The sequence below is a fragment of the Kogia breviceps genome, chromosome 15, assembly GCF_026419965.1.
Source record: "Kogia breviceps isolate mKogBre1 chromosome 15, mKogBre1 haplotype 1, whole genome shotgun sequence".
Lineage (NCBI taxonomy): Eukaryota > Metazoa > Chordata > Mammalia > Artiodactyla > Physeteridae > Kogia > Kogia breviceps.
Genome location: NC_081324.1, coordinates 63664610 through 63684920, shown reverse-complemented (window position 1 = coordinate 63684920; position 20311 = coordinate 63664610). Strand labels below are relative to the sequence as shown.

General features: G+C 53.0%; 1 protein-coding gene across 6 annotated transcripts in view; it reads right to left on the bottom strand.

The window, feature by feature from the left end:
* Window positions 1-20311, bottom strand: part of HIRA (histone cell cycle regulator) — an 81530-nt gene that overhangs the window by 52237 nt on the left and 8982 nt on the right. For 3 of the 6 annotated variants that reach the window (XM_067015051.1, XM_067015052.1, XM_059041122.2), the window contains exons 2-9: window positions 13019-13081; window positions 11684-11794; window positions 10392-10482; window positions 9124-9218; window positions 4044-4139; window positions 2868-3028; window positions 1001-1168; window positions 402-515 (exon numbers count right to left, since the gene is read on the bottom strand). In XM_067015051.1, the coding sequence (XP_066871152.1) occupies window positions 402-515; window positions 1001-1168; window positions 2868-3028; window positions 4044-4139; window positions 9124-9218; window positions 10392-10482; window positions 11684-11794; window positions 13019-13081 (899 nt within the window). Of the gene's footprint in view, window positions 1-401; window positions 516-1000; window positions 1169-2867; window positions 3029-4043; window positions 4140-8858; window positions 8927-9123; window positions 9219-10391; window positions 10483-11475; window positions 11609-11683; window positions 11795-13018; window positions 13082-20311 lie in introns of those variants that run through there. The other 3 variants (XM_067015053.1, XM_067015054.1, XM_067015055.1) reach the window with 3 other exon arrangements.

Genomic DNA, 20311 nt, shown 5'->3' with positions numbered 1-20311 from the left:
ATCCTTAGTGCTGCTGCCCTGGCTGAGGCAGGGCTGGGGGTAGGGTCCTGACAGGGAAGGGGCAGGGAGCGTTCCGGGGCAATAGTTACACGGAAGTAAACACGTCTGATGACAGATGCACTGAGCTGTGTACTTCAGGTAGATCCACTATGGAGGTTCTATGTCTACACAAAGTTCTTTTAAAGGAAAGCCAACACAATACGCCAACTGCGGCCCTGACTACTGAAGGTGTGATCTGGGTCTGGACATAAGAGCTGCTCTGGCTGGGTGGCACGGTGGCTTCTTCTGGCCAGGCCCAGGTTCAGGGCAGAGACACTCACTGACCACCACCAGAAGTGGGGGGTCTCTCCTCTTTCAGGCACCCCCTCCCCGCCGAGCAGCGAGCTCACAGTAGGGCTCACCCAGACAGAGAGTGAGCGGTCCTTGCTGCCGACAGCACAGCAGCAGTACGGGCAACTGGGCTTCGCAGAGCTCCCATTCTTCTGCTTCTTCTTGAAGATTTTTGGGTTGAATTTCTAAAACCAAGTAGCGAGAGTTAATTAGTAATTCATCAAGCAACAAGCATGCAACCTACGCCAAATATGAGACATAACAGTATCCCAGCCCAGCAGGCGTCCCCCAGCCCCAGGCACCGGCACACGCCATTGAGCCTTCACAGCTACCCAGCAGGCCTTGTACCAAGGATGACACGTGTCCTAATCAAAGTCTGGTTCTGGTGACATTCATCACATTAAATAAAATATTAACTTCATATTCATCACGTCCATTTGCCAATAAAGCACATGGGTATGTATTCTACTTTGTAAAACTAGTTTAAAAATATTGAAACATTAAGTATTTAAAATGAAACAAGAACCTAACAACGTGTGCTGAATCTCAGAGGCCACCATCTCAGTCCAACACATGACCCAGGACTGGGGAGCACGGCACTGCCCAGGTTCCGAGGGGCCCACTTAGGGTGGTACTGATGGCTGGCCAACCTGAGGCCAAGTGGACTCACCACGACAGTCACAGCTTTCCGGTGCCCGACAAAGTCCATGTTGGTCTTCCAGCCCTCCCGTTCGATGATCTGGGCGGTGGGGCCGGAGTTGTTCATGGCATGGGCAGACACCAGGTAGTGCCCGTCAGGGGACCAGCTGAGCCGCAACACGTGGGTCGTCCCTCCACACTGCAAAAATGTCTGTGCTTGAAAGGAGCCCAAGGCCAACACTGTGACCAAAATTGGCCCCAGGAATCAAACTGAGCTCTGATGTACAAATGCACGATGGTGGAGCCAGCCCAAGCTGCCGGCTACATGGCCAGCTTGACTCCAGTCTCTCCAAGTGAGCTGACAGCGGGGCCATGTCAGGAGACCAGTAGGGGCGCCATTCAACCCTCCCTCACTGCACGGCGGCACAGGCTGAGGGGACGGCTGGACGGCCACCTCTTTCCACTGTCAACCCTGTCTGGGCCAAATCTATCTGACCACAGACCCTTTCTCCTACCCAGCACTGGGGAACCCCACAGGAGGTTTGCAGACCACGTGTTGCTGTGGAGAAAGAGCACTGCTGACCCTCGGAAGCCTGGTCACAAGCCTGACTCTGCACTGCAGCCAGTGACCACCAGGTCCCACCTGCTCTCTGTAGCCTGTCTCCTCGCCCAAAGCCTGGTAACGCCACCAGCCAAGGAGAAGAGGTTTGTAAAGTCCACAGAAACCATAAGTGGCACAACAGAAAGGCACCGTTCCCCTGACCCAGGCAGAGGCAGGGCACCCCTTCACACCATGCCTCTTGCAAAGTGAGATGACACTGGCTAAAAGCCAGCCCTTGAAGGTCAAGGTCAGTCCAGGGCAGCCCGAAAGACTTGGGGGTTAAGATCCAGGCTGCGCAGCCCTAGGGGAAGGCAGGACAAGGCAGGGCCCGAGTGCAGCATGGGGACACACCTGCCTCCACTGCCAGCCGGGTCCAAGCCAAGGCAGGACAGCCCTAGAGGCTGAAGAGTGCTGCCAGCTCCTTCCGGATTCCAAACATTCCTGTCCTGCCCACAACCCGCCCACCACCCCCACCACCGCAGCTGCCCCAGGAGCCCAGTAGCTCTCCATAAGGCCTGCAGCCCATGTCCTCTCACACTAGGTGGCTGCCAAGGAGGGCAGAACTAAGTGAGGTAAGGACCAGGCTCTTGGATCCAGTTCAGGAACTTCTGTGGGTTGGGGGACAGCTGAACATGTGATACCCACTTTTCTCCACAGCCAGCCCTGACCAGTGGGCAGGCATCTATTCTTCCTGCAAAACTTCGTACTCAAGTCCCTTCCTCCAAGAAGCCCTCTCTGACGTGACCACCCCCTACCCCCAGACATTTCTGCCCACTATGGTTAACTTGCATCTCAATCCACGTTCATTTCCTGTACTCAGGACAGCCGTACACACAGGAGGCACTCAAGAAATGTCCACTGAATAATGGCGACCTTGAGCTCTGGTCCCACATGAAATCAAAACTCAAATGAGGGAAGAGACGGTGAAATACTACACAAGCCAGTGCAGTCCAAGCTCCAGATGTTTTGCAGGCTGGACTGTTAACGCCTTCCACAGGAGCCAGCTGGCCTGCAGAGTGAAGGTCAGCAAGCATGGCCCAGCGCCCTCAGGAAGACACAAGAGCCTCCTCCACCCCCCACGCCCCACACACCCCAAGGGGCAGTGTGCTGTAAACTCTTCAGCTTTAACACCTACAAGGCTTTTCACTACAAAGGTGGACGTTTAATAGCTTCTGAGAAGTGAACGATTTTCATCACCCGACTCTGGGCTCCCTGACCACGTCTGGACCGCAAGCAGCCCCTGCTCCATGTGGGAGGTGGAGGGTGGCGGCAGTGGGGGGCCTGCCGGGCCTCTTACCTCATCGAAAGGCTTGGTGATGCTAGTCTCTAACTGCCAGTCCAGCGTCCTCCACACCTTCAGGCTGCGGTCGTCGGCTTGAGAGGCAATGTATTTACCAACAGGGTCCCAAGTCAGGCCCTTCACCAGGCCAGAATGGCCTCTCAGAGTAGCTAGGATCTCTGTGAGGACAAATAAGTGAGGTTGGAAAGGCGTTACCAAGGGGAAAACAGTGACTCTGTCTAGAAACGGGCCATGGGCTGGCTGGCCAAGAGGAGCTTCAGGAGTCACCCTGGCCAGCCCCAACCCTGGGCACAAGCAGAAGAGTCTGTTCTCACCCAGGAGGTGGGCACCACCCATTTCCCTCCAGCCAAGCTGACACATATGGGTTGAGGCTGCACGTGCCCTCAGAGAGGCAGGCGGCCAGGGCCGGAGCTGAAATGCGCTGCCTCACCTTGCCGGCAGCCGCAGCCCTGCCCATGATTTCCTTTCCGGACAGGAGCCCGTGCCCATCTGAGCCCTCCTGATGTGACCCTCCCTGGGGGACCGGGCCCTGCGCTGAGTGAGTCCTCTGCTCGTCATCACTGAGGACAAAGGGGAGGGAGCTTGGACCCCAGAGAGCTGTAAGCTGAATGCCACCCCAGCCACAGTGGCTGGGCCGAGTCCCCACACACGGTGGAAGCTTATGAAGAGAGCAAGTGACCAGGACCCAAGCCTATGAGAAGAACACGCTCCCGTCACCAAGCAGGGACTAGAAGCATCTCACTGGCTGCAAACCGCAGTGCCATCCCAGGCTCTGCCATCGGTAGGGACTTCAAACACATGAATAGAAAAACTGATCTTCTGCAAAACTGGATCTATTAGCCTGCTCATGCTCGAGGGCGTCACAGAGGAGACGGCTACTGGGCTGAGGCCAGAGCTCGGAGTGGGAGGGTGCACCCTCGAGGGCAGCTGGCCGGGCTCCCAGTGCCAGGGGTCCATCCGCACAGCCTGCAGCAGGGACACCCATGCCGGCACTTGGTTACTACTATTTTTCTTTAACGCAAACTTCTCTTTAAACCTTAAATGTGATTGATAAAGAAGACCTGAGTTACTGACAAGACAGGCTGGCTGCCACCAGCCGAGGAGATCCAGCCCACCCGTTCCAGACACCGCCGGGCAGCCCCACGGACAGGACACCCAGGCAGAGGTGCGGACCTGGGAACTTCACTGCGTTCCAGATGACCACGGTGTTGTCCACGCTGCACGAGGCCAGCCAGGCGTCATGGGGGGACCACGCTACGTCCATCACATCTGGAAGACAATGGCCAGTGGTGAGTCTCTTACCTGGTGGTGGATATGGACACGGCGCAGCTCCACCCTGCCAGCTGGCCAGTCAGCAGCCCCCCGGCGTTCTCACACCTGAGGAGACTTGACCTAGGACCATCATAACTAGACTTTTCCAAACCAACCTGAAGAACTTCCCCACTAAGGTTCTGCAATCAGTCCTGAGATCTGAAGCATCTAACGGCCCTACCCCACTCCCTTTTGACAAAGTATTGAGGGCCTGGCCAAGAGCGTGGCACCTGTGCCACTGCATGGCCAGGTCTGCAGCCCTCGGGCCGGCTGAGCTGCCTTCTCCAACCCTAACCCGGCCTCATCAGAGCGTGGCGTGACAGCCGAGGTCTCCCTGGTTTCTCCAACCTCAGTGCCTGGTGCGGCCCCGGGAGTGCAGAGGGATGGCTGGCGAGGTGAAGAAACAGAAAGAGCAGCCAGTCAGGAGCCATCTAGTCCTTTCCTCACAGGAGGATTTAAATCTTCAGTCAGCTCGACAAGACCGCCCACGCAGGCAGCACCGTGATCTCCCATGTGTGCACCGGTGCTGAGCACGAGCCCGGGCCCCACTGTCCTGCTCTGCGTTGTGTGGCTGAGGGGACTCGAGACCCGGAACAGATCTAACTCAGCAGTGGACTTGGACCAGATTCCAGTTCCTCATGCCCACGAGCACACATGCCCACGTCATTCTGCACACCCTGAGGTGTTTCTTTGAGACGGATGCCCCACCGTGGGAACCTGGGCGGAGCACCTGGGCATTTTCATGAGCCTGGATTCTTCACATTTCTACTAGCAGAATGTCCTTTTCAAAAGTCCCTTTTTAGCTTGAGGATTATGATTTTTTTCCCTTCTAACTTACTGAGTACATTTTTATGTTTGAAGTTCCACTTTAATTCGCAAAGTGAAGACTGTGCACATTGGTGTAACTGAAGCTGTCTTCAGGGACTCCTCTGTTCCTACCCGTCTGTTGGGAGGTGATTTGTGCTGGCGGGTCTAACGAGAATGCAGTGTCTGCTAAAGGAGGCACAGGAACCTCTTCTGGGGCCCAGAGCGTGGGTGGGATTGGGGGGCAGCCGTGGAAACCACAGACCCCCCCTCTGCTTCCTGAGTCCTAGAGCAGAGACATGCTCACCTGGGACTCCAGAAAGGAGACCGGTTTTCTTAGCCATTTCCATGGACTATGGACAATAGACCTTAGCTGCAAATTCCATCAGTTTCCCTTCCTATGCTGTAGAAGGTTTATGTAGTAAAGTCAGTTATTCTTTTTTGTTGTATTTTAAAAAATGATTTCTCTTATTGCTTGTTAACTTTGAAAAAATATTCCCTCTGTTGGAGGTCTAATAAATATTCAATTCTGTTTTCTCTTGCTTTATTTAGAACGTTTCTTTAATACCTGGAATTTATCATGCTGTCTTTAGCTAAGGCTCTACATTACCTTCCTTTCACCCACGAACTGCTGAATGGCTGGTTACCCCGTCATGTGTGGGGAACGAATCTTGCCTTCTGTTATCGGTCATCGGTGCCGCCTTCACAGCACACCAAGTTGTCAGGAGCACTGTAGCCTCCTTCAATGTTGTTAACTTTGTTTGAATGAGTTCTCCCACGTCCTGACTCATCCTTCCAGACACCCTTTGGAGTCACTGCTGAGTTCTGTAGTAAATCCACACATGTGACATGACTTCCTCCCCAAACCCCAGTTTTGGAGCTTCTGTCTTCAGACCATACAACGCCCTTTCCTTCTTGCCACAGCTCTACACACACCAGAGACCCTCCCTGTCCTTGAAGATGTAAGTTTCTGGTCACTGTCATTCCTGCCAACTCTCCAGCATCATTCTTGGTGATTCCAATAGGATGATTTTTCTAACACTCTTAAAGTCCTCCACCTACTCCAATGACCTTGGCTTTTGGCCTCAGCCATCGTTCCCACAGTCATGCCCAGAGACCCTCCCTGACAGAGCACTGCGACCCCTCCCTGGTCTTACTGCCCCCCTCCCCGCCGCCATGTCCCCCGCTCACTCTCCGATGGGTCTTCCAGCCGCTATAGCCCTTCCGTCTCCTCATCGGGCCTGGAGTCCATCCTCCCCTCAGCTCTTCTGCTGTCTTTCTTTGCAGGCGCCTGACAAGACCAGCTGGGTTCCGTCCAGCTCTCTCCCTCAGTCTTTCCTGAGCGCCCGCCAATTAGGCCTTTACCCGGCTTCACCAACAGGAACCACGCTTGCCAAGGCCACTGGCGGCTTCCATGCCATCCAGTCCAGCGGCCGATCCTCGGTGCTCACTCGACCATGAGGCAACGTGGGGCACGTTGCTTGCTCTTGCCTCCTTCAAACGTTCTCTCCACCACCTTCACTGGCTCCCCAGCTCAGCCGCACCCCAGGCTCCTCCCCTGTGCTCCAGGCTCAATCCCCAACAGCCAGTCTGCAGGTCCACTCACCCTGCTGCCAGGCACTGCGGACCCAACATGTCCACTCGCCCCCACACCCCCTCCCACCTCAAGTGAGGCACCTGCATCCCTCTCGCTGCTCAGGCCACAGTCTGGGAAGCCGTCCCACCTCCTCTGGGGCCTTACCTCACTTCCCACCCCAGGGAGTCTGTGTGACCACCTGCCCTGACTTCCACCATGACGACCCACGGCCCCCGACAGGCGCTCACCTAGATCACATCACTGGTCTCCCCAGTGCGGCCTCGGCCCCCAACCATATGGGCTCCATACTGCTGCCCAGGTCTCCACACTGCTCTGCCTCACTCAGAGGAGAGCCCTTCCCAGCCCCCTCCCCTCTGCACTCCCCTGGCCCTGGTCCCAAGCCCACGTCTACACTCCATCTGCTGCCCCGGTTGCTCCCTCCACCTGGATAGCTCTCTGCAGGTCCACACGGTTGTCCACTCATCACCATCTGCTCAACCCCTGGACGCCACCTTCTCAGTGAGACCCTCCTTGGGAATCTGAGTAAAACTGCACTTATCTCTTTCTATCATTAGATATTCCAATTGGCTATGACTAGTGAAAGACAGATAATTAAAAATCTCCTTATATGAGACCAATTCAATGACTTATTTTTATTAGTCTGAAGTGCTTTTCAATGCTTTATAAGTCCTAAAAGCTTTATTCCTCATATAATCTCATTTTTCTATTGTTTTCCAGTTTGTCAACCTACTTCTTCTTTTTCTTTTTTTTTGGCCATGCCACGTGGCCTGTGGGATCCTTGTTCCCTGACCAGGGATTCAACCTGGGCCCCGGCAGTGAGAGTGCTGAGGCCTAACCACTGGACCGCCAGGGAATTCCCTGTCTACCTTCTTCTGATTCTGCTTAACTGTACTGCAGAAATTCAAAAATAACAAATGCGGTGATAGCACCCATGTTTGTCTTTTCTCGGTATCAACGGGAACAAGGCTCAACTGTGAACTATAATATGTGCCGGTGGTTTCAAAGACACAGGGCTCTATCATGGTAGGGAAACAGCTTTCTATGGCCATTAAAAAAACCTATTTTTATTAGCAATTGATGGTGCTACCAGGACCACTGCAAAAGGAGTGGCAGGTATCCCCACTGAAGATGGGCACTCCTACCTGCCTGGTCGAGAGCCCTGGGGTGGTGGGCCAGGAGGGAGAGCGAGGTTGTGGCTCAGCCCAAGTCTCAGGTTAGGGGCCCCATGAAAGTCATCACTCAGGCCCCACCCCACTTGGATAACCTCATGGATACCTTGTCCAAGTTCCAGAGAAGCCCAACTAGACTCCACTGTGAGCACCTGCCAGCAAGTTAGGGTAAGTTACACATTTTTACTGTTATCAAAGATAGCACAATGTTACGCTATCAGCTTTCAAAGATGTGGACTCAATCTGTGGTCTCTAAGAAGTGGGTCTGTTCACCTTTAAAGTGTCGTCTGCAGAGTGTGCGTTGAGCACAGACTGCAATGGACCATAGCTGTTTCTCTCCTGCCCCATCTCTGCCCCCCTAGCCCCCAAGCTGCAGGCTCAATTCCAACCAGCTCGGGACACCCCCCACTCCTACCCCCCAAACTCAGCACATCCTGCACTGAACTGGCATCCGGCCCCATAAACCCATGGTTGTATAGTCTCAGCAGAGGATACTGCTGGCTCCCCAGGCACCCAGCTAGGCGTCTCCCTCATGCTTCCCTTTGCTCAGCCCTTCGAAGTCCCCAGGTCAGTCTCCTCCTCTCTCTCAATGATCACAGGCCTAGTTTGGGCCCTTGCAGTTTTCACCTGAACCCCTGAAACTGCCTTCTTTTCCAAAGGGCTGTCAGACGATCCCCCTCTCAGGCCTCCACAACAAAGGGCACCCTCGTTAGCAGGAGCGCGAGCCTTCCATGACCTGGCCCCACACACTTACCCAGCCCCACCCCGCGCCGCTTGCTGCCATGCAGTACGCGTCCAGCGGGGTGAGATGCTGCCAGCTCACCACTGGCACCAAGCCTTGCTGGTTTCTGCTAGCCCCAGCCTGGCACACCCTCCCAGCTATTCCCAGCTAGACCGTAGGTTCTCCGAGGAAGACTGAATTGCACTGACTCTGGTATCCCTGGCATCTGACCAAGTGCTGTCAACTTCAGTCCAAATCTGAAAAATGAGTTTCTTTCCATACCAAGCCTATTTAAAACACTTTGCAAACACTCTCAAAGTCAAGTAAAAAGCTTTCCAGTGGGCCCCCGTGTGCGGGTTTCTGTGGAATAAAGAAAGTGCGCTTACGGACTTAGCGATCCACTGATGGAGGTAGTGACTCAGTTCCCAGGATAAACAGCGGAACGTGGGGAGTTCTACATTAAAGATATAAACATACAGCCCATGAGGGCAGGAGTGGGGACACTGACGCAGCTGGAGGCAGGCAGCGGGGAGGGGAGGGGTGGCCCAGACACAGGGCTGCTCTAAGGACCCACAGTCCACAGGGCCGTGGAGGTGCCGCTGCTGCTCTCGGCCACCGCCGGGGCGCCCACCCCACGGGCAGCCCACTCACCGCCTGAGTGACTCCGCAGGATGGAGACACATCGCCACTGCTCCACATTGGCAAGCTTGCCACTGGAGCCGAACACGGTGCTGGGGCCGATGTACCTGTGTGAGAGAAGAGTCAGAAGGGCACCGGGGACTTCCGGGCATCGCAGAGACAAAGCAGACAGACAGCGGCTGGTGAGTGCCCAACGGGTGAACAATGGGGGCTGACTGGGCAAATTATGATCTGTTCACTGGATGGAACGCTACACAGCCTACACCAATCTTGGGAAAATGTCCATGGGATAGAATTAAGTGAAGGCGACAGGTCCCAGAATGTCATATACAACACGATACCACACATCACCTATGCTGGAAAATGGACCAGAAGGACACACGTGAAAAATACAAAAATATTAACTGTGGCTTCCTTTAGATGGTGGGATTATGATTTTTTCTCTTCAATTTTCCAAACTGTATACTAAATATGTTATTTATGTTGGCTAAAGCAGCAGAATCAACACTATTTTTCAAGCCCTCCTGTAAGGACTTGAACGCCTCTGCCTTAACACTGGGGCAGGGAAAGCACTGGAACTGGGGTGCTCGCTCCTGGCCCTTGAGCAGTCACGGAGCCCTGCAGACATGGCACCAACACCTCGGACCCCCAGAGGCTCTGTTAACACCCTTAGCTCCTGTAGAATTCTTCCAAACTTACAGGAAGGGCTCACGGAGGCAGCTGGCTGGGCCAAAGGAGACAGTGAGCCTCTGCTCACTAAGCCACAGCCTTGGGCACACTCTGGCTGAACAGGAGGGTGGACCCACCCTAGGAGACTCCAGGAGATGGTCAATTCATTGTGGGTGCAGAGCAAGGGCTTTTGGGGAAGGCGGAGCTCCTGGGACCCCCAGGTAAGGCTGACAGAGAATGAGGTGAATGGCAAGAGGGCAGGCTCTGGATCCCCCACCCCAGATCCCATCAGAGCACCTTGTGTGTTAGGAAATTTCACTTGAAGGACAAAACAAATGAAGCCATCAACGTCAGCCTTGGAAGGGACGAGCCCTTCTTTTTCAGGTGAAACCCTGCAGTCCTGTGAGGAGCGCTGAGCAGGTCCACAGGCAGGTGGGTGGCCACCCACCGCCCTGGTCAGGCACCAGCTGCCCCCGCCTACATGTGCTTCCTGGTACTCATCAAGTCAGAGCTCTGGAGACCTCAGTGCCAGTGTGGGGAAAGTGACTGTGATAAAGACCAGCAAAGAAGCTTCTAAAAATAAAATGTGAAGAAAAGAAAATGATGCTTACGTAGCCCGCTTCCACACCATAATCAGTTTGTCATCTCCCCCAGAAGCTAAATACATCCCACTGTTTGACCACCGCACACAGTTCACACATGCTGGGAAGAAAAAAAAATAGGGTGATGAAAATCCAGTCGCCACGCCCATTTGCTTTGTGCAGTTTGGCAAGATGCAGAGGGTTTACAAAATCTAATCTATCTGATCTACTCAAGGTACCTACTGTGTGAGAGCCCCAGAAGAACAATTCAGTTCACGCACCAACCTACTTGTGCTGTAAGAACAAATATCAGAGCAGAGTCTGGAGGGGAAATGCTACGTCATCTGAGAAGCATTAATGCTTAATCAAACAGTCAATAGGAGAAGCCTTCTTTCCATGAAAACTGGTAAGTAACGAAATCTCATTACTTCAAAAGGGCTGTCGAATGATGAGATGTATTTCTGAGTAAGGATAATTCTCAAAATGAGGGCATGTATTAAAAAGGCCATGATGCCTTTTCCAGAACTTTCAGGGGAGCAGCTTGGTAGAGCATAAAACTCTGACTTCAAGCCACCTACCAGCTCTTTTTCCAAACTTGTCAGCACTGCAGGTAGACTGGTCCTGCACTTATAAACTAAGGCCAGGAGAAATCCCTGTTGGCCCTGATGGGTCAGAGCCTCTGGAGCCCCACAGCAGAAGGGACATTATCCAAGGTGTGGTCCACACGTGGCCTGCGGGCACCTTGTGTTCTGGGGTGGAGGACGCCAAGCGGCGTGTCGGGAGAGCAGGAACACATAGCACACAGGGAGGGGGCATAACTGATAGTGGAGCATCTCGGGGGGCAGCTAGGTTGGAAACCAGAGCCAGGTATGGTCACCCTGATGTTCAAGGGCAGGAAACTAAGGCACTATGGCAGGAAAGGAAACTACAACACTATCCAGTGGCCACAAGGGCCTGGCAAAGGGCCCCAAGTGACACAGCGGCCATCTGAGACATTTGGTGAGCTGTCTTTTGTGCACCCTTCCCTGGAACCCTACTGCTTCCAGGTCGCTGGCCCCAAAGCCCCATGGAATCAGGCAGTAACGACTCATGAGCAGGAAATCACCAGAGGTACCTGCAGACTGTCCAAAGATGGTTCTGTGGGCAGGCCGAGTCTTCTGCTGAATAACTCACCCAGGTGTGCAGCCAACATCTGTGCCTTCAGACAGCAGGCCGAGGGGAGCTACCGCCGCACGGGCCTTATCTCTCTAATTACAAACACACGTGCTAACCTTGGGCACTGTGCCAACACGCAAAGCCTGCAAAGGGCCACCCTGTAATACCTAAGTGATTGTCCATCTGGCAAAGCATCTTGGGGACATTTTCATCCTTCTCGTCATCCTCCTGGAGGACTGGAGACATATTCCAGATTACAACCTTCCCAGAATCCTGTCCTGGAACGAAGGAGCAGAAACAACTCAATGTGTCAGGAGTGTCAATAGGAGCCTGTGACCCGCCCTCACCTAGCTGTCAGATGTCAGGGCTGATAGGTCAGCGGGATCTGAGTTACAATTATGTGTCACAGGGAAGGTGAACAAAAACAAGTGCCGCTGGGGACTGGAGGCAGTGTGCTCAGTAGGAGGCTGAGGCCAGCCTGGCTCTGCACTGAACTTTGGCCTGGTCTCTAACACAGGTCCACAAGGGGCCCCTAGGAGGTCCTTGTGCCCACCCAGAACCCAGACCCCTCATATGGAACCCAAAGAGGCTGTGCACAGGCACCCCCGCAACCTCCCCTCCCCTCTAGGTGCTGCTTGGGGTCCATTGCTGTTCCCACAGCTGACTGAACGCTTTGAGAACCAAGCCTGAAATGTGCCCTCAACACAGGAAAAGGATCGTTACCATCTTACCTGCTCTTTGCCATCACCTACAGATGGGAGATCAACTAAAAGAGGGCATTTGAGGTTCCTGTGGTCATAAGCAGATGTAGTACTCTGCTAAAAATATACATCTATGCATTTTAGTAATGATTTCCATTACTGATAACTAAAAAAGGGCAGCCTCTCACTAACTTTCTGTTACAGAAGGCAAAAACTAGTAACTGCCTAGAAATGGACATGTCAGAATTACCATAAAGCACACCTGAAATGGCCTCTTGGCCAGTAGGTAAAAATATTTCCTCAACAGCTTCCCAGACCTCACTGTGCCAAGTTGGGCGGGAAGGTGCCCTCCCTCTTGTGGACAAGGATAAAACTCCGGCCCCCCAGCTAAGTCCAGAGCTCCTGAGTGACACAGTTGAATTCTTTTGAGCCCAGAAAAATAAGCTTCATGACTACATGACTAACTTCATAATTTAGCCACCTCCTCCTTTTTTCAAGGTGAGCAAATGCTACCAGAGACCTTGCCTCTGGGGCTGGGGCTTTGTCCACAGGACCACCGGCCACTCCCTGTGCTCAGTAAGGTGGGGATGCAGACTGATTGTAATATGAGCCTAGTCAGCAGGAATCTGCTGCCAAAGTAGTTACAGAGAGTATGCCAGAGCCACAGAGGGCTTAGATGTGACCTGCCACATCCATGCTGACGAGCAACAGGCCCTCTCCCTCCTCCCAGCTCCTGGGCATCAGGAGACATGGGGTGAGGCGCAGGGTTGTGAGCGCTCCCTCCACTACCTGTGAACATACCTTGTCCTCCAGTTGCAAACTTGGTCCCGTCAGGGTGAATATCAACTGAAAAAATTGGCTTGCCTGGGAACAAAGAAAAAAAACATATAACATCTCTCTTGGCTTTTATTCATTGGAAAATAGCAGCAAGCTCAAACATTTAAAATATTGGTTATTCATGTAACGTCCTTAATCACCGCTCCTAGGGGAAAAAAATAGGCTACCAATAAATCACCTGTTAGTTAAAAGGCTCTCCAAGGGACATCAAATAGCTTAAAGTCTGAAAGTGGGACAAAGCGTCCTGTCACTGCAGGACTGAGCCCACAGACCCCGGCACTCACACTGAGGTCCACCGGACGAAAGCCCGCCACCTGCCAGGAGTGCATGTTTGGAAAGACCACGAGCTAATGGGGACAAGAGCCCTGAGTCACAGGGGCTGCACCTCAGCCGTCTCCCAATCCCAGGGATTTGTACTTGGCTGCAGCTGGGACACAGGTAGCCTGGCTCTTCCGCCTGGCCATCTGAGAGCTGCGCAGGACCAGTGGCTGCAATGCACAGGCACTGCCTCCCTCGTCGTGACCCTGCTCCCAAAAGCCCCCCCACCCCGTGTGTTCTTGTTGCACTGATGTCCATGGAGAGTTGCCTTCTCAATGTCTCCTCCAGCTGAGCCTCCAGGGATGGCCGCACGGTGTGGTCAATCAAAGAGTCAGTACCTGCGGGGGAAGGGCTGTGGTGCAACACAGGCCCAGTCCCCCACCAGGGGCCCATGAAGCTGGATAGCCAGCTGGGCACACCTGGCTGGCAAAGGTGCCACAGCAGACTGTGCCTGTGCCCGGTGGGTGTTTGTCCAGCTCCCTGGCCTCCTTCAGCTTCTGGCCTGGGCCTTGGGAGGGTGGCTCAGAAATATCTGCTCAGGGACAAATGAGACTCTTGACAACGAACTGGACATCAGTGGTCGTTGATACAAAGGGCTGTTGCTAAGGAGTCTCCTAGTTGAGGATGCTCTCTCTGTCACCCAAGAGGTGGTGGCATGGACACTGGCACGAGGGTCACGAGCTCTGCAATCACGTGGCAGCAAGTGTGAGTTGCCAGCAGCAGGGCTGGCGGTGGCTGCTTGAGAGCTTCAAGTCCTGCCAGGGCTCCCATGTGAGCACGGAAGATCAAGTGCTGGGACCAAAAGGTCAGCGTGACCCCAGGCAGCAACCAGCTCACCCCACCTTCTTCTGGAGGGCACACCCCCACTGTCAAGCCAGGAGTGAGCTTCCACAAGACCCGGGAAGTGCCCCCTCCCTCTACTGGTCATTATGTGGTCCTGGGGGAAGCAGCAGTGCAGGGCTATCAGCAAGCAGAGGCGCCAAATGCAAATGCCCTACTGCATCTCCAGCAGCAGGGCAGTCACTCCAACGGCAAAGCCTCTACAACAGGCCCTGGTCCCTGAGCCAGAGCTCTACAGTGACAGGTCAAGTTCAGCCCGGCAGCTTCCGACCAGTCTTGAGCACACGCAGTGTGTTCAAAGCCATCCCCCGCACACAGGAAACTCAGTCCCAGGCCACTGTGAGCACTTGTTCCGAGGGTACATGGGACGAGCCCCGACACAGCCGCACTCTCTCCAGTGCAGAGCAGCTGGCCCGCTAGAGCTCTTCCTCTGTAGGCCAGACCCTAACAGTCCCCGCTTAACCTTAAAGAAAAGAGCCCAGAAACCATCCCCCGGGGGGCGGAAGGCAGGTGCAGAGAGCACGGGAAAGGACCTGAAGGGACCACACTCAGGCAGGCGGGGACGCCTGCGCCCTCCTGGGCCAAATGGCTACCACCAGTGACACCAGAGTTCCACATGCGCTGCTGGGAACGTGCCACCCTTTCCCACAGGCTGAGTGGCTGGAGGGAAGCCATTGTGAAGGTGGTTTCCTGCCACCTGCGCTGTGAGAAAGAGAAAGGACGAGCGGGGCCATGGGCCCAAGCCACCCAGCACCGAGAACTGGCGGGGCCCTGCTGGACATCAGGGGACAAGGGAGCAGCTGGCACTGCTAAGGCCTCGTGAAACTCAGAAGAGCAGGTGTCTCCAGGGGCAGGGGCTGCGACCTGGCCGTGCCTTCCTCCAGGGCCAGGGCCAGGGCCACGCGGGGGTCCGTCCGAGGGCTCACTGCCTTTCCAGGGCCAGACCCGCTGCTCCCTGGCCCCCCACTGCTCCCGGGCTTTTCTCAAACCAGCAGACATTATGGCCCGGGGCCTTCCCTTGCTCATGGCCCTGGAACACCCTCCTTTCACCATGAGGGGGAAACGGAGGCATGCAGAGAGGTCTGGAAAGTTGCCCAAGGCCACACAGCTGCCTGGTAGAGGCCAGGTATCTGGCCCCAAAGCCCAAGGCATAAACTACTTTCCTGGGGGGAACTCATCCCCGCAAAGCCCAGAGGGGAGAAATGAGGGCTAGCGAGCCAGAGGGATGGCGGGCGAGAGTATGAGCGTGAGCATGCAGGACCGGGCCTGTTGCTCTGAGCATCGCCCTGGACTCCTTGGCTCTTTGTGCACCCCGCCCCCTGAATTTGGGCTGGCCCTGGACCAGTCTTTAACTAACAGAATGTGTGGCAGGCTTGTAAGGAAGCTTCGTTCAACATCTGCCCTCTGGAGAGAGCCTGTTGCCGTGTAAGAAGTCCAACCCCGCTGATATCACCCTGCTGAGATGAGGCCCCAGCTGGCCACACGGAGTGAGAAGTGGGCCTCAAGGCCGGGCCCCGGGGCCCCTGGTGAGCTGTTCCAGCCCCAGGCTGCTCAAGCTGCTCCAGCAGAGCCTGTGAGGAGCTGGGATGAGCTGGCCCCACTGAGCCCTGCCAAGAGCAGCATCACAAACGATAATAAAGCCGTTGTTTTAAGCCAGCAAGTTTGGGGGTGGTTTGTTATACACGAGATAACCCAAGATGCCAGTTCATTCACTGCTCTGCTTAAGCCAACCCAAGCTGACCACTTATCATCAACCAAGAAAGTTCCAGCTCAGCCAGCATCAGTCTTAAGTGGTCACCAGTGAGGAGCATCCACCGGCCCCTGGGGTGCTGGTTAGCTCCTGAAGTCTGTATTCCCTCCTGGAGCACATCAAAGTCACTTGCCTACAAGTCACGGGCCAGCCTGACTCCCCAAGAACACACAGAGCCCAAAGGCTCCACTGCACAGGTACCAATCACAGCCCATCCTAGGAGCTGACACAGGGCTAAGCAGACAGAAAGTAAAGATACAGAAGCCCAGCCCTGCCCAGGGAGCGCCAAAAACGTAGACAACATGAACCTCACAGCTAAGTCCAGTGACAAGAGGTCTGCATGGGTGGGGAGCCACCTAACTCATCCTGGGGTCTTCCTGCAGAAATCACAACTGCCCCAAGTCCCCAAGGTTGAGGAGTCAGCCGAAAGAGTGGGGGAGGGGACCCCCAAGAGGAAGGGACATGGCATGGAATCAAGAATGGGTCCAACGGGCCACTGTGCATTGCAGCAAGGGCAGAGTGGGGAGGGAGCCGGACAGATAGGCAGGGCGCCACCAAGGAGTGCAGACCTTCCCAACTGCCACCCTGGGTTAGGGGACTGCCACCCTGGGGCAGGGGCATTAGCTGTCCAGAAGGAGAGGGAATTGTTAAGCTGGAGGGCAGTGGGATGGCAGAAATGGGGGGTGGGAACAGGCCTGGGGTTGGGCAGTAAGTGCCCACGGGTTGGATCCTCAGCCCTGCTGCTCACCAGCTCCACAGGCTCGAGTAAGTTACTTAATCTTCCTCTGCAGTTTCCTAATCTACAAAATGGGGAGGCCACAGTCACCCTGACCAGCACCTTGCAAGACGGATTAAGATGCCGAGTCACATGCTTCTGAGGCTTCTAAGGCCTACGTCTCACGTCTGTTTCTGAGATCAGGGTGCACCCCGGTGAGGGGTATGGCTGGCATAACTGTCTCCTTTTGCAGTGACGTGCCCCAGATCAGAGGACACACAGAAGTGGACCTACAGGAGGCCACCGGCATGGTGTTGGCTGTCCAGCTGCTAAGGCACTGAACCTTCCAGCCCCAAGGAGAGCAGTGGCTCACATGTCCTCCTTTTTCTAAAGGGCTCTTGGCGATGGAGCTGAGGGAAGGGATGCTGTGGCTGGACTAGTTCGAGAACTTTCCATGTGGCCCAGCACACAGACAAAGAGGAGCTCCCGACCCCCTCCAGTGTTCAGCTCTTCTTTGTAGAGAGACATAGACAAAAGTTAAATTAACACACTCCCTGGACCCTTAGAGCTGCCAGCACCCAGCACTCTCTCCCCCGCACTCTCTCCTCAGACACCCACCAGCCCATTCTCCTCGGCTCTGCTTCCAGGTCGCCCCTCCTTAACACCTTCAGGGACCCCTCTTTAGCACACAGAGAGCACCCCGCTTCCACACTCTCCTGTCTGTGTGTGTTCTGAGGACTGCAACACAGATGCTTGTCATTGGGCAGAAGAGAGTGAGTTACAGAAGCTGGGTTTTAGCCAGGGCAGTCAGATAGAATCCTCCTTCCTGGCTTCAGGGAGCTTCCCAGATGAGCAGAGTGCTGGTGGGGAGAAGTGGGAGGAAGCACGGAGGGCACAGACAGGCCAGCTGACTGCTACGCAGCCAGAGGGCCTCCGGCCTTTACGCTCTGACAGCTCACCAGGCAGAACAGACTGAAGTCCCTTAGTGCATCATGCTGGCGAGGAGTTTGGGGAAGGCGAGGCCTCCACTCACTGTGTGCTGTGCCCATATGGCCCAATAATACTTGGTTCTAACAAATTTTGGTAAATTTGTAATTAAACGTGAAACATGGGAAAATGTTTGAAACATTTATTAAGTGAAAAAGCAGTTACAAAACAATATTAAAATATAAGGTGGGTGCAAAAGACATGATCTTATGCGTAGAAAACCCTAAAGATTCCACAGAATAAACAAATTTAGTAGAGCTGAAGGATACAAAATCAACAAACATCAGCTGCATTTCTACACATTAACAGTGAAAATCCAAAAAAGAAACAAAACAATTCTATTTAAAATAGAATCAAAAAGAAAAAAATACTTAGAAGTAAACTTAACCAAGGTCAAAGACTTGTACGTGAAAACTAGAAAACAGTGCCAAGACAACCAACAGAAACACAAATAAACGGAAAAACAGCCCAGCTTCATGAATCGAAGACTTAATATTGTTAAGATGTCAGTAACATCCAAAGCTGTACAGATTTAATGCAATTCCTGTCAGAACTGCAATGACTTTTTTGAGGGGGTGCAAAAACAGAAAAACCCATCCTAAAATTCATATGGAATCTCAAAGGACTCCAAATAGCCAAACAAATTCTGAAAAAGAACAAAGTGGGAGGCCTTACACTTGATTTCAAAATTTACTACGAAGTTATAGTAATCAAAACAGTGTGTTACTGGCATGAAGACACACAGACCAATGCAATAGAATACAGATTTTCAAAAAGGCTGCCAAGGCCATTCAATGCAGCAAAGGACAGTCTCTTCAACAAGTGGTTCAAGGAAAACTGAATATCCACATGCAGAAGAATGAGACTGGACCCTTACCTAACACCATCTACAAAAATTAACTCAAAATGGATCAAAGACCCAAATGTTGAACCTAACACTATAAAAATTCTTAGAACAAAACATAGGGGAAAAGCTTCATAACACTGGATTTGGCAATAATTTTTTTAGATATGACAGCAAAGGCACAGGTATTAAGAGAAAAAATAGACAAACTGGATTTCTTGGAAACTTTCGCCCATCAAAGGATACTATCAACAGGATAAAAAGGCAACCCACAGAAAATACTGGCAAATTACATATCAGATAAGGAATTAATGTCCAGAATATAGAGAACTCCTAAAACTTAATACAAAAAAACAAAAAAAGAAAAGTAAAATAAAAATAACAAGTGCTGGTGAGGATGTGGAGAAATTGGAATTCTGTACTCTGCTGGTGGGAATGAAAAATCGTGCAGCTGCTATGGAAACCAGTATGGCAGTTCCTCAAAAAATTAAAAATAAAATTACCTGTGATCCAGCAATTCCACTTCTGGGTATATACCCAAAGGAATTGAAAGCAAGGTCTTGAAGAGATATTTGTACACCCACATTCATAGCAGCTTTATTCACAACAGCTAAGAGGTAGAAGTAACCTCATGTCCATCAATGGATGATGGATAAGTAAAATGTGGTGTGTCCACACAACGGAATATTATTCAGCAAAAAAAAGGAAAGAAATTCTGACACAAGCTACAACGTGGATGAACTGTGAAGACATTATGTTAATTTGCATAAGCCAGTCACAAAAGCACAAATACTATATGATTCCACTTATATGAAGTCCCTAGAGGAGTCAAATTCATAGAGACAGGAAGTAGATGGTGGTGCCAGGGGCTGGGGGAGGGGGAACTGGGGAGTTACTGCTTAATGGGGACAGTTTCAGTTCTGCATGATGAACAGGTGTGGAGACTGGCTGCACGACAATGTGAACATACAGACACTACTGAATTATACACTTAAAAGATGGTTAAGATGGTAAATTTTATGTTATGGTTTACTTTGTCACAACTTAAAAAAATGCTAACCAAAACCAAAGCAAACCACATAAATATGTATACAAGCTGGAGGGACGTGGGAGGGAGGTGGGTATGGTTGTAAAGGTGTTCGAACCATTTGGTCTTGACTGCTGTGGATACATGAACACACATAGGTGCAAAGCTGTGTGGGACAGAGCAGCCACCCGACACAGATGAATGCTACAAGTAAGAGTGGGCTCTGAGTGAGGCAGGTGGGGTCTGTCAACATCATCGTGACATCAGACTGCAGCTTTGCAAAACATCACCCCTGGGAGAAACTGGGCAAAGTGTACAGAGGATCTCAGCTGCGTGGGAATCTACAACCACCTCAATAAGGAATAAATGCGCATACGTACACATGAAGCCTGTTTTCTAAAAACTGCATATATGTCTGTGTCTGATAAAGGTAAACATCAAAACACCAGTGGCTGTCATCATGAAGCGGATGCTTTTCTCGTGCAGGTGACAGTGTGCACGTCCCACAACCAGCAATCTCTCTGGAGGGAACCCTGCACCTGAGCTCTCTGCGGGGCAGGAAACCCCTCCGTCCAGCTGCCCGCCTGCCAGGCCTCTAGCCCTCACATCACCACAAGCAGCTCCTGGTCTTCCCGCCCAAACCTGCCATCTTGGTCAAGGCCTCACAACAGCCACACGACTCGTGACTTCTCCGGCTTCATCTCCAGACCAGCCCCTGCCGCCACTGGTGGCCCAGCGCCCTCTTCCTCTCCACTCCCACCCAGCGCCCACCCTGG